Consider the following 16814-nt stretch of genomic DNA (forward strand, 5'->3'; position numbering starts at 1 on the left):
TAACACTAGTTAGAGCAAGAACATAACCAATGATTGCTTTGGTCACGTGGTGGAAGTGGACTGAGAAGGGAGCCGAATCGTTCCAAGGGGTACGGAGAGGGTGACCAGAGAGACTCTCAGCTGGAGACAGTCGTGTCTTGCCCGCAGACACGGATTGCATCTGGAATAAAGCCACAGGGATTAGCATAACCAGGACAGGCCAGACTTCACCATTAATTTGACAAGTTTAGTCTTGAGTCTGGTTAAAACATTGAACAAGGCCGGCCGCCTGAGGATGATAAGCACCATGCAGTTGCCGACAAATACAAAGCTGGCAGAGTTCTCCGTTAATATTACCTACAAAGTGTGGTCCATTGTCCGAGCTAATGCACGCAGGTATACTGAAGCGGGGAATTATTTCCTTAAACAAAATCTTCACCACAGTCTCAGCAGTAGCGTTAGGAGGAGGGTAGGCTTCAATCCACTTAGAAAAGACATCAACAATAAGCAAAACATATTTATAGCACTGACATTTCTACAACTCAATGAAGTCCAGTTGAAGTGTCTCCAAGGGACCCTCCAGCAAGGGAATTCTCATAGAGATACTTGAACTAAGAGGTTGGGGATTGCCTACCCACTGACCTTCTTGATCACATACAACATCCTGATCAGGAAAGCCACTGACTGAGTATCGATGCAATCTGGAACGATCTGAGATTATTCTGATGTCATCTGGTGCACCAGACCAGACGCTTTCAATGTGGTGTCGCTTGAGCGATGGCATGAGCTGCCAGAGGAAGTGATGGGTGCTGATGTGATGACAAGTTAATAGGCTCCTGGATGGGCATCTGAATTTGAAGGGTTCAGATGGGTCAAGGCCAAGTGATGGTAAACTGGAGTCATAGAGATGTACAGCACAGAAACAAACCCTTCGGTCCAACTCGTCCTTGCTGACAAGATAGCCAACCCAATTTAGTCCCAGCTGCCAGCATCCGGCCCATATAGGGGCCAAGTGATGGCAAATGTGACTAGATTAATTTAGGAAATCTGGGCAGGTTGGGCCAATGGGTCTGTTTCCGTGCTGTGTGACTCTAATTGTCTTCAGTGAAAGCAGAAGTGTGGTTGTGAAGACTGGACTTCCAGAGCATGTTTTGCCCTGACTGGGAAGCAGAAGAGTTTGACTGAAGTGTATTGGTGTTAATGCCTTGATGTCTCATTTTGCTCCCACCTTCCCGGGGTCGTTAACCATTTTGTGTCTGGTTCTTCCTCAAGAAGCTGCATTGCAGGTTCACCCTGAATTGACACACTTTTATTTTGCTTCACAAAAATCAGACTTGCTCACTCTCAGCAGTATCCCAGTGTTGTGAAAGATATTAACTTTCAGGTGGAGGTATCCAAAATTCAGAGAGATGTCAGTCTTGATGTTTTTGCTTTTCTGCCCCTGTAAGATCCTGAATCAGCACCTGCAGGGGAATTAGTTAGAGCGGAGTGAGAACAGAGGGGAAGGGAGAGTGGGATGGTGCTTTCAATTTTGTAGAACAACAAAAGAAAAGAATATTCCACAAAGTAGAATTGCTTGTTCTGAATTTCTACCCTGCACTGATAGTGATGACTTTTGTAATCTGTTTTTAACAGTGTATTTGAAGATCTGAAGACTGAAACTTCAAAATCAACAGAGGAAGGGCTTATGCCCGAAACATTGACTTTCCTGCTCCTCTGATGCTGCCTGACCTGTTGTGCTTTTTCAGCGCCACACTTTTCAACACTGACTCTCCAGCGTCTGCAGTCCTCACTTTGACGTCAACGTCTAACAGTCACTCAATCCATCGGGACCGCAACGGTTTTCAACTATGATTCTGTGAGAAGGAGCAAAGCGTTTTGGTTCCTGTTTGAGTACATTTTCAGCATCAGTGGGACTGGATGAGAGACCCTACTGTTACAGCGCAGTGTGTGTGGAGCCTGAAACAGTTATACGGCCTGGAAAGAGGAATTCACGGTGGGGAGGGGCTCCACACGCATTTGTGTGTAACTGAAGCTTCAGCCATGGAGAAACCCGAGGAATCCAGCCCAGTGGAGAAACGGTGGAAGTGTGGCGACTGTGGGAAAAGCTTCCGTGTCCCATATGTCCTGGAGGTGCAGTCACACTGGGGAGAGCCCGTTCCCCTGTCCCGTCTGCGGGAAGGGCTTCAGCACTTCCTCCACCCTGCTAACCCACCAGTGGATCCACACTGGGGAGACGCCCTTCAGCTATTCCTCCACCCTGCTGAGACACCAGCGGGTCCACATGGGGGAAGAGGCCCTTCATGTGTCCCGAGTGCGGGAAGAGATTTACCCAGGCCTCCAACCTGCTGACCCACCAGCGGATCCACACAGGAGAAAGGCCCTTCAGCTGCCCCCTGTGCGGGAAGGGCTTCACCAGCTCTACCAATCTCCGGAGGCACCAGCGAGTTCATTTACCATCGCAGGGGGATTGAAGGCGCGATGGCTGAGTGGCAGTATCAACTGGACTATCAACCCAGTTCCGGGGGCTCCCGGGTTTGAATCCCAGTGCAGATGGTGCGATACAGGGTATGGGTTGAAATTGCTGAGTGAGGCAACACTTCCTCTGGGTTAAGGCTGTACCAAGGATCCAATTACAAAGAGACAACTTGGTGGTGACCAAAAGTAAAGAAGTGAGGTGGGTTGGGGGGTGATGGGGTAGCGTGTGCGCTTTGACCGTGAGCTGTTTAAAAAGCTGCTACTTTTTCTCTGCCTTTTTGCTGAGGGGGTTTGAAGCTGTAACAAAGTTGGATCTCAATAAAAGTTACCTGAATTTACCCCCTGGCTCAACTCTCATTGAAAGCTTTGAGCTCCGAGAATACTTGGGTGAGAGCCAAGATATGCAATATCTCCATGTATAATAATGAAGTAGCTCATTTATTCTGAAATTATTTCAATTAGTTGGTCAATTGCCAAATAATAGCTGCATAACTGTTGTCAATATTGATACCCAGGAAAGCTATTTTGTTTAGTATATTTCCTTTGTAAAGATCTTATCTAAATTATAAAATGAATGTATTTTCATCTGAAATAAAATTTGCAGTGTTTTATTAAATGGTGAAAGTAACTTTGCACTTAATTGCTCCGTTTGGGATTAAACATTATGACTTAAATTATGAAAGATCACTTTTATCTATGGTGAGTCTATTAACAAACAAATGTTGCCATTTGCTCTCAAGTTAGCTCAGATTCAATTTGAAATTCTTGAATGAGTTGAATAAGGGGTAAAAAATAAATATTTATTGCACTTTTCTGAAATTCTCTGCACTGCCATTGTATTTGGTTAAATAAATTATGTATCTCTCTTCGTAACTTTGATATCACCACAAATCTTAGGAACCCCATCCAGGACAAACATAAGTAGAAAGTAGGAGACAACAGCTTCGCTTCACTTGGAGGTCACCACTGATGTTCCCTAGCCAGGTAATGAAACGTCTGGATATCAAACCTACAGCTCAGTGAGCAAACCTACACCCTAAACATTCTACTTTGCTGAAAGACTGCACAATCTGCAGGCAGTCAATACATGTAATATATTGTAAATTCCACTTTGAAAATAGATAATAGGTCCACTACTTTTTGGATGTGAGCATAAGTGGAATAGTAAGCAAGTTTGCTGATGACACCAAAATTGGAGGTGTAGTGGACAGCGAAGGAGGTTACCTCAGATTACAATGGGATCTTGATCAGATGGGCCAATGGGCTGAGAAGTGGCAAATGGAATTTAATTTAGATAAATGTGAGGTGCTGCATTTTGGGAAAGCAAATCTTAGCAGGACTTATACACTTAATGGTAAGGTCCTAGGGGGTGTTGCTGAACAAAGAGACCTTGGAGTGCAAGTTCATAGCTCCTTGAAAGTGGAGTTGCAGGTTGACAGGATAGTGAAGATGGTGTTTTGTATGCTTTCCTTTATTGGTCAGAATATTGAGTACAGGAGTTGGGAGGTCATGTTACTGCTGTACAGTTGGAATAGTACAATTCTGGTTTCCTTCCTATCAGAAAGATGTTGTGAAACTTAAGGGTTCAGAAAAGATTTACAAGGATGTTGCCAAGACTGGAAGATTTGAGCTATAGGGAGAGACAGAACAGGCTGGGGCTGTTTTCCCTGGAGCGTCAGAGGCTGAGGGGTACCCTTATAGAGGTTTATAAAATCATGAGGGGCATGGATAGGATAGATAGAAAAAGTCTTTTCCCTGGGGTGGGAAAGTCCAGAACTAGAGGGCATAGGTTTACAGTGAGAGGGGAAAGATATGAAAGAGACCTAAGAGGCAACCTTTTCACTTAGAGGGTGGTACGTGTATGGAATGAGCTGCCAGAGGAAGTGGTGGAGGCTGGTACAATTACAACATTTAAAAGGCAACTGGAGGGATATGGGCCCCGAGCTGGCAGGTGGGACTAGATTGGGTTGGGATATTGCGCACAGGGATGTGCAGGGTAGGTGCATTAGTCAGGGGTAAATGTTAAGCAATAGGGGTAGGGGAATTGTGTGGGTGGGCATTACCCTTCGGAGGATCGGTGTGTAGTCTTTGGGCTGAGTAGCCTGTTCCCACACTGTGGGGAGTCTCTGAACGGGAAGGGATTTTTGTAAACTGTGCAAGGTAACGCAGGCGTAGTGCGGGGGCCTGCTGTTAGCCTTGCTCCGCCCCTTGCTCCTCCCCCTGTTGTTGAGCTGTCTAACAAACAGCTACTCTTTCTCTGCCTTTTTGCTAGGGGGATCTGAAGCTGTAACAATGTTGGGACGTAATAAAGGTAACCTGAACGTTCTGCCGGATTCAGGCTCTCATTGAAAGCTGAGAGCTCCAAGCGGTTTTTGTTTTAAAGCTGCTCATTTCTTGCAGCCTCCTGCACTAAGTTTCCAATGTTGTGTATCAGATGGAGCAGTGACTGAGTAGCTGGTTTCGTTAGAGAGAATGGCCAATTCACCGAGAGAGAGAATTGGGACCAGCGTTGAACAGATCATGACTGGATATGGATCTACCTGCATCTAGGTGGATGGGCTGAGACTTTTTCACTGGCACATAGGAGGTGGAGAGGTGACCTTATCAGGGTTTACAAAATCATGAGGGGAGAGATGAGGTGAACGACGGGTATCCTTCCCCTAGGGTTGGGGTTTCAAGATTAGGGAGCAAATTTTGATGGTGACAGGAGAAAGAGATTTTAAAAAGACTTGAAGGCCACAATTTTTTTTATACAGAGTGGTTAACATGCAGACTAAATGTCTAGAGGAAGTGGTGGATGCAGGTACAGTAACAACGTTTAAAAGACATTTGGATAAGTTCATGAATAGGAAAGGATTGGAGGGATATGGGCCAAAATACTGGCAGGTGGGACTGGTTTAGTTTGAGAACATAGTCAGCATGGACTAGTTGGACTGAAGGGTCTGTTTCTGTGCCGTATGGCTCTGTAACTCGGTTCTATACTGGTCTTAAAACCATTTTCTTGCCTTCCCCATAAACATTCACATAAAAATCAGATGAACTCAGCCTTGAATATATTCAATGACCCCCTAACTGTAGGAAGACATTCCCGCTTCCGATCAGAATTCCTCTTGCTAATACACCACTTGCCTTGCTCAGTACCTGCTGCACCTGTCTGACAACTGGCACAGAAGGACACTAATACCCCTCTGAACATCCACACATCATTCCTGATGAAGGGCTCATGCCCAAAACTTCGACTGTCCTACTGCTGCTTGACCTGCTGTGCTTTGCCAATTGTGGTCTTCTCTACATCGGGAAAACAGAGTGTAAACTCGGGGAACGGTTTGCTGAGCATCGCAGAGGCTGAGCGGACTTCCCAGTCTCCACCCATTTCAATGCCCCTTCCCACTCCCCTTCTGACATGACTATCTTTGGCTTCCTCCATTACCACAACAAACCAAACCACAAATTGGAGGAACAAAACCTCATCTTCTGTCTGAGCAGTCAACAGCCTGGAGGACTCAACACTGAGTTCTCCAATTTCAAATAATCTCCCATCCCATCCCCCAACTCACTTCCCAGCCCCTTCCACTCTTCCCTGCCAACTAGATTCCTTCCTCCCATTCACCAACCAGGTCGTACCAGGTTATGGGGATAAGGCAGCAACAGGATACTGATTGAGGATGATCAGCCATTATCACAATGAATGGTGGTGCTGGTTCGAAGGGCAGAATAGCCTACTCCTGCACCTATTGTCTATTGTACCCTCTACCTGTCTCCACCTATCCACACTTCAATACCCTGCCCCAGCACACCCTTGTTCCACAGCTCTCCCTATACCCACCCCCCAGTCCTGAACAAGAGTTACACCAGATACCTCGACTTCTCCACCTCCTAATACTGCCTGGCTTGCTACATTCTTTCAGTCTCCTGCCTGTCTATTTTGCCAATTGAGAACAAAGGCCTGGACTAACTTTTCCAGAGTCTGTCCCCTCGCTGGATTCACTCCCATTCCTTTCAGTTGCTCCAAGTCAACAACTGAACCTCAGAATGAAGTGTAAATGGAAATGGGGGTGAGAAAAGAGAGTGCCGTACTCTCAGATGTTGGACAGAGGAAAGGAGTTGCAGTCTGAGGTCAAGCTCAATCTTCATTCAGAGAGAGGAGAAGCAGGAGCTTCAGAACCTCATGGTCCAGCTTCCACATTCACCAATAGGGGAGCTCCGAATGGCAGGAGGACAATTCTCCCTCCGGTCCTCCAGTGCTCCTTATTTGTCCATCAAACGTAGGACTCACCCCTATTCTGCTGACAGCGAGGAACACGCCCAATGTTTTGGTGACACTGGCAAACATGTGCCTGCTTGTTGACACTGAGGAGTGTACACAATATGCACTGTAGCAATGCTGGTGTTATTGACAGAACTTAAGTGTCCAAATTCCTATGGGAGAACAAAAAGGGGAGAGCCATTTTTTTCCATGTGGCTCAATATTTGATTGCTTTTGCATTTGTCTGGCTGCTCAATGTTTTTATGTCTTTTCTTCAATATGCTCTGTAGGAATGCTGGTGTTATTGACAGATTTTAAGTTTCCAAATGCCTATAGGCTAACAAAAAGGGTACAGCCATAATTTTTTTCTCCCCCATGTGGCTCGATATTTGATTGCTTTTGCATTTGTGTGGCTGCTCAATGTTTAAGTCTTTTCCTCAGTGTTGGGGTGAGATTCACAACTAGAAGGCATAGGTTTAGGATGAGACCACAAAGATACCTGAGGGGCAACGTTTCCACGCAGAGGGTGGTGCGTATATGGAATGAGCTGCCAGAGGAAGTAGTGGAAGCTGATATAATTACAGCATTTAAAAGTTATCTGGCTGGGTATATGAATAGTAAGGGTTTAGAGGGATATGAGTCAAGTGCTGGCAAAGGGGACTAGATTAAGTTAGGATATCTGGTTGACATGGACAGGTTGGACCGAATGGGTCTGTTTCTGTGCTGTACATCGCTATGACTCTAAATAATAAAAAGTCTACTTTTCCAAATAACAAACTATATCCATGTTAACAAGGCTTAGTGCACCACATACGTTACTAACCATTCTCAACAAGTCCTGCCCCTTCAATGACTGAGGAACATAGACATGCTGGTGCATAATCTCCTTCACTAGTATTTACACACTACCCTCAGCAATTGCACAAGTAACAGCAAAGAGTAAACAGCACAAGGATTAAACAAACAGTGAGGGGGTAAACAGCACAAGGATTAAACAAACAGTGAGGAGGTAAACAGCACAAGGATTAAACAAACAGTGAAGGCAAACAGCACAAGGATTAAACAAACAGTGAGGGGGTAAACAGCACAAGGATTAAACAAACAGTGAGGAGGTAAACAGCACAAGGATTAAACAAACAGTGAGGGGGTAAACAGCACAAGCCCCAGTAAAAGCAGATGGAAAGTGAGTGTAAAATGTGACTATGACAGGACAGGCCCCACATTCCTTCCCCTCCGTCCCCCCCCCCAACCTGCCTCACCTTTCACCTCCCGGGCCCAGTACCTTCCAGGTGGCCCCAGAGTTGACACAGGGGCCGCCCCACGACCAGTAGAACTCCACCACCCAGGCGGCCGACGGGTTCCCAAACAGGCCCTTAACCCCATCCGCCTCCAGAATGGTCACGGCTCCTACCTGCTGTACAGCCGGGCGGTGTGGCCGTGACACAGCAGCTGCACCAGGAAAGCGGCGGTGCCCAGTGACGGGTGTCTGCCCCGGGCCGCACGGCGCCATTTTCCTAACGGCCGCCCCTTCCCCGCTCGAGCGACTTCTCCTCCCAACCGCCTTCACCCCCGTGTGACGTCAGCTCAGGGGGATGGGCGGGGCCGGGGAGCCTCACCGTCACCAAGCAACAGCCACCTCGCGCTACAACTGCTCATTCACAAAAACAAACTCTCCTGTCTCACTCTGCAGCTGCAGGGGGGACACTGCCACGTTTCGAGGAGCCCTGTCTACATTGGGAAAGCTCACGGCTCAATTTAAACAGATATTCCGACATATAACGGAACGGCGTCATATCTAAAGGGGGAAATCTGCATTTTAAACGGACGTGGACATTTTAATGGGTATTTCTGCAAATAAAGAGGTTTAAATGGACGAGATTACATTTCAAAAGGATGTGGGCACATTCAAAGGGATATCTTAATATGTAAAATGACGCAGTTATATCTAAGTGAATCTACCATTGGTGGGTCCACATGGGGGAGATGTCGTTCAGTTGCCCGAAGTGCTGGAAGGCCTTCAGCAATTCCTCAGCCCTGCTGAGGTACCAGTCCGTTCACACCGGGGAGAAGACGCAGTCTCAATCAATGGGTGGGAATCAGATAGCTTCCCTGTCAGATCTGGAGTCAGGCAGGGATGCCCCCTCTCACCCGCCTTGTTTGTGTGTTGCATAGAGCCATTTGCCGAATCCATCAGGAAGGATGCGAGCCTGAGAGGGGTGACTATTCCTGGCAGCGGGGGCCTGCAGGTTAAGGCCTCCCTGTACATGGATGACGTCGCTGTTTTCTGCTTGGATCTGCTGTCCGTGCACAGACTCGTGTGCATCTGTGACCAGTTCGAACGGGCCTCGGGGGCCAAGGTAAACCGAGGCAAGAGCGAGGCCATGCTCTTCAGGAACTGGGCCGACCAATCCTCTATCCCCTTCACCGTCAGGACTGACCACCTGAAGGTGCTGGGTATTTGGTTCAGGGGGGCTGGGGCGTGCGCCAAGACCTGGGAGGAGGGGATCAGGAAGATGAGACAGAAACTAGGCAGATGGGGGCAACGGTCGCTCTCCATCGCGGGAAAAAACCTGGTCATCAGGTGTGAGGTACTCTCAGTATTGCTATATGTGGCACAGGTCTGGCCTATCCCCAGGACCTGTGCCGCCGCAGTCACCCGGGTCATCTTCCAATTCATTTGGAGATCAAAGATGGACCGGGTCCGAAGAGACTCTATGTACAAAGACCGGTGCAATGGGGGAAAAACACGCCCAATGCCACCCTCACCCTGATGGCCACCTTTGTGTGTGGCTGCATCAAGCTGTGCGTGGATCCCCGGTACGCAAACACCAAGTGTCACTACGTACTGAGGTTCTACCTGTCCGCGGTGTTGCGAAGGATGGGCCTGGCCTCGCTGCCGCGGAACGCTCCGAGTAGTTGGACCGTTCCGTATCACCTGTCCTTCGTGGAGAAATTTATGAGGAAAAACACCTTTGACCACAAGTCCATCAGGAAGTGGTCAGCACGTAGCGTCCTTGAGACCCTTCGGGAAAAGGAGAGGGTGGATCCTGTCGAGCGGTTCCCTGAGCAGACTGTCAAAGCCATTTGGCAGAATGCCTCATCGCCAGAACTTTCCAACAAGCACCAAGACGTGGCTTGGCTGGTGGTGAGAAGGGCTCTGCCTGTGAGATCCTTTATGCACGCCCGGACTCTCAGCCGCACCGCACGCTGCCCTCGAAGCGGCTGCGGGGGGGACGAGACTGTCACACACCTCCTTCTGGAATGTGCCTATGCAGAGGAAGTGTGGAGAGGAATGCAGTGGTGCTTGTCGAGGTTCGTCCCGAGCAGCGCCGTGACGCGGGACTCTGTGCTCTATGGCCTGTTCCCCGGGACTCACACCGAGACGAACATTAACTGCACCTGGAGGATCATCAACTCGGTGAAGGACGCTCTCTGGGCGGTCCGAAACCTGTTGATCTTCCAGCTGAAGGAGTTGACCCTGACCGAGTGTTGCAGACTGGCACATTCCAAGGTCCAAGCCTACGTGTTGAGGGACGCGCTGAAGCTTGGGGCAGCTGCCGCCAAGGCGCGGTGGGGAAAGACCACCGTGTAAGATCGGCCTGCCTAAAGAAGAACAGGGGGCCCATGCGGACGTTTTTTGGGCTCTGCTGATGCCTCAGCCAAATATATGTACAAGATTGAAAAATGCACAGAATTGTAAATGACAAGGATAAATCCGAATCTGTGTTTGTAAATGTGGACATATGTATGGCATGATCAAATGTACAGACCATCAAATCATTTTATGAATAAAGTATATTTTTGAAATAAAAAAAAGATAATCCGTTCTCTTGCCCGAGTATGGGAAGTGCTTTACCCGCTCCTCCACACTGCTGAAGCACCAGCTGGTCCACACGGGTGGGGGAGGGGAGGCCATTCTGCTGCCTGAGTGTAGTCGTTAAGTTGCCCAAAGTGCAAGAAGGCCTTCAGCAATTCCTCCGCCCTGCTGAAGTAATAGTGTGTCCACACCGGGTGAGGCCATTCAGCTGGCCCGAGTGTGGGAAGAGGTTCATGTTTTCCTGCAACTTGCGGAAGCACCAGCGTGGGCACCAGCGCTCCCAGCAATCAGATCCTACCAGTGACACTGCCTTCGGTCACCCCCCAGGACTGAACCTCCTGCCAGTTCTGACAGTGGGTGCAGTGGGAGAGTACGTGGGCTGTTTTTGTTTTCTGCTGGACTGCAATTGCCTCCCCTACACCCCACAAAACCAACCCCATGGTTGCTCAGGGTTAGCACTGCTGCCTCATGGCACCAGGAACCCAGGAATAATTCCACCCTTGGGGGTCTGTGCAGTTTATGGAGGGTAGGAAAATGGATCTGAGTGTGTTAGTCTTCGGAAGATCAGTGCAGATGTTTTGGGCTAAAGGACCTGTTTTTCCACATTGTAGGAGTTCTACGATCCTATAAGCTTTGCTTTCAGTGGACACTGCTGCTCATTGAGCCAGGGACTGCACATTGCCAATGAAATGATCCAGAGAAACCTAAGACCGCAAGACCATCAGAGCAGATGTTAGGCCAATGGGCCGGACGAGTCTACTCGTTAGAGACAAAAGTAGTACAGATGAGATTAGCTACAGTGTGGAAACAGGCCATTCATCCCAACAAGTCCACACCGACCCTCCAAAGAGTAACCCATCCAGACCCATTTCCCTCTGACTAATGTACCTAACTCTATATGGGCAATTAAGCATGGCCCATCCACATGACCTGCACATCTTTGGTTTATGGAAGAAAACAGGATCACCCAGAGAAAACCCACGCAGACACTGGGAGAATATGAAAACTCCTCACAGACAGCCACCCAAGGCCGGAATCAAACCTGGGTTCCTGGCGCTGTGAGGCTGAGCCACTACATGTTGCAACCCGAAGTCGGTAAGCAGGAGGTTGGGAGAATGCAGCAAGCCAGGCAGCCCCAGGATGTGGAGTAGTCAGCGTTTTGGGTATTAACCCTTCTTCAGGACTGAAAGGTTGACTTCTCTGTGAGAAACGATTTACGTAAATGTTGGAGGTTTGGAGGATTTGAGCTACAGGGAAAGGCTGAATAGGCTGGGGCTGTTTTCACTGGAGCATCGGAAGCAGAGGAGTGACCTAATAGAGGTTACAAAATCATGAGGGGCATGGACAGGGTAATAGACAAGGTCTTTACCCTGGGCTGGTGGAGTCCAGAACTAGAGGGCATAGGTTTAGGGTGAGAGGCGAAATATATAAAAAGGGACATCTTCTTCATGCAGAGGGTGGTACATATATGAAATAAGCTGCCAGAGTATATGGGTCAGGTGTTGTCAAATGGGACGAGATTAATTTAGGATATCAGGTCAGCATGGACAAGTTGGACCAAAGGGTCTGTTTCCATGCTGGACGTGTCTCTGACTACTGGTCCTGATGTAAGTTTAAAATAGAGTCCAAGTAACTTTGAAAAGTTCAATCTTGTTGAGCTCACCTCCTCAAAAGTTTCAAATGAATCCCCCTGAGAGAAACTGTTTAAACATGCTGAGTTGCACAAAGTATAGTATCCCATCAAGTTCAACACAAACCCAGAGTAGAAGAAGTCAGAAGTCAGAACATCAAGGGGGCCAAAACTGATCACAATATTCCAGGTACGGCCTCATCAATGTCCTGTATAACTACAACATAACTTGCCAACATCTATACTCAATTCCCTAACCAATGAAGGTCAGTGTGCTGAAACCTCTCTTCACTGCCTTGTGTACCGATGTTGTCAGAGATATAGGACCTACATTAAACTGATGCAGAATCCAGCTGCTGAGAGCCCAGAAGCAGAGTAGTGCTGCGTGAGTGTGCTGCGCTTTAGATTTTGACACCACCTCCCCACACCTCTCGAGACCTCAGGTCTGTAGCTTGCCTTCTTATCCTTGAGGGTTTTCCACCTGTTTGAAACAGCCTGTCCTGCAATTAACCCCTTTACGCCAAGGCCTTCCTTCTCCAGGCAGAATTAATTGTCCTTCTGTCACACAGTTATTAAACACCATTATCTCATCTGTCCAAAGAAACAGCTCATTGTTTTGCCTCCTCCTTCCCAGCGATAGTTAATGTATGTTATTTGTTAACTCCCTTGTAGCAGTTTCTCATTGGCCCTTTCGTTTCTTGGTCCAGAAAGAGTTATTGCTGACTCATGAAGTTATCAAAGTTCTGGAGCTTACAGGACCACACCACATTCCTCTCTGCCTCCCCCAGGAATAACGATTGCTCCTGAGATACTCACAGTTCCTGACGTTCCTTGATATCCCCAAATACAATCCATATGTCAGGAAATCACTGGTGCTGCCCTGACACCAGACAGTCACTGTTGGAACAGAAGGATTATGGGGAGAAAATGCAGAAATCCGAAATGCAAAGAGACTTGGGAGTTCAAGTCCAGGATTTTCTCAAAGTAAACTTGCAGAATGAGTTGCACTTTCCCCTGCAACTGCCGAATGTGTGACACCAGCCCATTTACCTATTCCCTCCTCGCTGTCCAAGGGGCCAAACTTACCTTCCAGGTGAAGCAGCACTTTACCTGCACTACCCACAACCCAGTCTACTGCATTTGCTGCTCACAATATGGGCTCATCTACATTGGGGAAACCGAAGCATAAACTGGGTGACTGCTGCACAGAACATCTACGTTCTGCCCGCAAAAAAGACCCTGAGCTTCCAGTTGCCTGCCAATTCCACACCCCACCCTGTTCCCTGTCCAACATCTCTGTCTCAGGTTTGCTGTTGTGTTCCAGCGAAGATCAGCACCAGCAGAACGAAGAGGACTGAATATTTGACTTGGGGACATTGCATCCCTCCGGTCCCAATATCGAATTCAATAATTCTAAGGCCTGAACTCCATGGTATCCTCGTCCCTGCCGCACACGCCAAGCCCTGTTATCACATAGTCTGTCATTCCACACTACTTAACCACGAACAGTGTCCATTAACAGTTATTCACCCCCCCCCCCACTCCACGCAGATCGTTATCAACTCCTTTTTCTGTCCAACATTTCTTCCTTCGCTTTGGGTTCTGTCCTGATCTCCGCCTTCCTCCCACAATATCTCCTGAATATAAACCGACATTTTCACAATCACCATCTGTTCTGTGGAAGGGTCACCGGCAACTCCTGTTTTTTGTTCCTGATATACAGCATCCGCAGTTCTTTCAGATTTTTATTGAGAGAGAGTTGGAAATTGTTTCGAGAGACAGAAGGAGAAGGGGGAGAAACAGAACAGACATGAACGTAAAATCATTGTAGTGCGATCACTTCCCTTAAGCATGAATAGAGCGCAGGGTGCATCTGTGAGCTTGTGGCGCAACGGTAGCGCGTCTGACTCCAGATCAGAAGGTTGAGTGTTCAAATCACGTCAGGCTCACTACAATCGACGTCTAACATTTCAAATGAAGAAAGGCGTACGTTCACTCCGTATATCGGATGTATCAAAAGTTCTTTGCGGAAACTTTCGATCACACATGAATCTTCGCTGTTACTTTGATTTGTGAACACTGTGTCAGGGAGGTGGTGTGCCCTTTGTTTGGGTAAATGCTCAGCTCCCCGCAATGTGAGAAGTAAAACACAAACTGTTCATCACGGGGTTTAAACACACAGCCGCTTCGTTCAGTTGGTGACAGCGCAGTGTGAATAACATTATACCGATATTTTTACAACAAAATCTAGAGATTTCCATCCAGGTTTCAGTGACATCAAACTGCCACGTAATGATGTTATGGTCTCAGTAAACTATAATACCGTGAAGATCGCTGGGATGATTTTCTACATCCGATGCAATATAAACACAGATCATTGTTTCCAGTTTTGTGGAACAAAAGACATCATATTGATGGAAAATTACAGTTAGTGCAAACACAGCTAGCCATCGATAAATATTAATCCTGTTCACTTCAATGTCCAAATTTCAATTCAGAAACCAAGTGCACTCGGCTGCTTGTAACATAGACAACAGGACAAAATGGCTCATAGGAGGAGAAATGGGACATTGAGGAGGAGTGAAATGTTTGCTTTTGGTCACCTCCACAATTGTTAGAAAAACAGGTTGAAAGGATTCTTAAAAGGTGTCTGAAGGAGTGGTGAGGGATAACACTTCAGACAGCGCAAAGGGGAAGACCACTTTCTAGTGGAAGAAAAAGACATTCCTTATTTCTGAAAGAACTGAGAAACAGAAGAGGGAATGAAATCTGACTCGGGAGCTATTTCCTATTTGTTGAGGATGTTGCTTCATCACAGTCTTGGTTTAGAGCATAATCTCTTCATCAGGAATAAAAGGTGACCCAAGGGGGCTGAGAGATAAATGGGAAGCAAGTGAGGCTGGAGTGAAGGTAGATGGGAGTGCAATAGGTAGATGGAGGTAGGGATTGATAGTGATAGGTCAGAGATGAGGGTGAAGTAAATAGGCGAGAAGCAAGGTGGACAGGTATGACAGGTCAAGAGGTTGGTGTCGAATTGGCAGGTTGGATCTGGGACAAGGTGGGGGAGAGGAAATAAGGAAACTGATGAAATCTGCATTGATACCATGTGGTTGGAGGGTCCTAAAGCAGAAGTTGAGGTGTTTTCTTCCAAGTGTCGGGTAGCAAGAATTTGGCAGTGGAGGAGGCCCAGGACTTGCATGTCCTTGGTGGAATGGGAGGGGGAGTTAAAGTGTTCCGCCACAGGGCGGTGTGTCGTTTAGATTTAGAGTCCCAGAGTTGTTCCCTGAAATGTTCCGCTAGTTGGCGTCCAGTTTCCCCAATGTGGATGAGACCATATTGCGAGCAATGGATACAATCTTATAAATAGATTGAATAAATCTTAGCCTGCCAGAGTTATTTTCTTTAACTAAATTAAAGAATTTTTTTGTTCAATTGGATGACTGCATGAAACGGTTTGTTGGTCAGATTTGAATCATCACACCCAAATGAGACGATGCCATGAATATCAGTGAACTGCTCTTTTTGTAAAAAACCACAAGTTCTTGATTTATTTTCACAACTTCCTGTATTCACACCTGCACATTCAATGTCAAACTCTGATATCAGAAATTAAATTACAGCATTAATTTTGACTTACAATATTCGAACAAACAAATTAATAGCACACAGTGAATAAATACCAAGTCTTATTAATATGAAATTAAATTTGACCAAAAAATATAAAATCAAGATGGGAGATAAGAAATGGGGGAAGGGCAAAGGGCAAGAAATGCAGCATCATAGAAAGTGCTCCTCCAGAGAGTGCATTTTACCAAACATCACTGCTAAATATAAACACTCTGATATGATCCTCCGGTTTTAATGTAAATCATAGCCCCATACAGTAGGTACCATTTAACTGAGTTAAAAATACAATCCTTGAGCAAATCCAGCTTCCAGCCTTACCCCCCGCTTATTGGAGCTTGGACCTTCCTCCAGCTCCGGGGGGGGTTGTTGAACTCCTGGGCTCCAGCGGCCACGCCTCCACTGAAGGAGCTTTGGGAAGCAAATGCAAAGGCAAGATACAGAACAGAGAACTTTTGTATATGAAAGCAGAGACATTGAGCAATAGCATGACATGGTATGTACCCATCGACCTCTGGGTTATCTACCCAGCACACTCATGCAGCACTACTCTACTTCTGTGCTCCCAGCAGCTGGATCGTGGATCAGTTTAAAGTAGGTCCTATATCTCTGATTACATCGGTACACAAGGCAGTGAAGAAAGGTTTCAGCACACTGGCCTTCATCAGTTAGGGAATTGAGTATAGATGTTGGCAAGTTATGTTGTAGTTATACAGGACGTTGATGAGGCTGCAACTGGAACATTGTGATCAGTTTTGGTCCCCTTGGTGTTCTGACTTCTGACTTCTTCAACTCTGGGTTTGTGTTGAACTTGATGGGATACTTTGTCCAACTCAGTATGTTCAACAGTATCTCTCAGAGGGATTCATGTGAAACTTTTCAGGAGGTGAGCTCAACAAGATTGAAGTATTCAAAGTTACTTGGACTCTATTTAAAACTTGCATCAGGATTAGTAGTCAGAGACACGTACAGCATGGAAACAGACCTCTTCGGTCCAACTTGTCCATGCTGACCAGATATCCTATATTAATCTTGTCCCA

At 47.0% G+C, this 16814-nt stretch overlaps 2 protein-coding genes and 1 non-coding gene across 4 annotated transcripts in view; 2 read left to right on the plus strand and 1 right to left on the minus strand.

The window, feature by feature from the left end:
• Window positions 1–8272, minus strand: part of LOC140460921 (sulfhydryl oxidase 2-like) — a 43913-nt gene extending 35641 nt beyond the window's left edge. For both annotated transcript variants that reach the window (XM_072555648.1, XM_072555650.1), the window contains exon 1: window positions 7963–8272. Coding sequence is in view for 1 of the 2 variants with exons in the window: in XM_072555650.1 (XP_072411751.1) it covers window positions 7963–8213 (251 nt within the window). In the remaining variant the exon portion in view is untranslated. The remainder of the gene's footprint in view (window positions 1–7962) is intronic.
• LOC140460045 (uncharacterized) overlaps window positions 1–16814 on the plus strand; it is a 911064-nt gene that overhangs the window by 50068 nt on the left and 844182 nt on the right. The gene's annotated exons all lie outside the window — the stretch shown is intronic.
• trnaw-cca (transfer RNA tryptophan (anticodon CCA)) lies at window positions 14028–14099 on the plus strand. Its single transcript has one exon. It is a non-coding gene; the product is annotated as a tRNA-Trp (tRNA).

The sequence above is a fragment of the Chiloscyllium punctatum genome, chromosome 36 (genome assembly GCF_047496795.1).
Source record: "Chiloscyllium punctatum isolate Juve2018m chromosome 36, sChiPun1.3, whole genome shotgun sequence".
Lineage (NCBI taxonomy): Eukaryota > Metazoa > Chordata > Chondrichthyes > Orectolobiformes > Hemiscylliidae > Chiloscyllium > Chiloscyllium punctatum.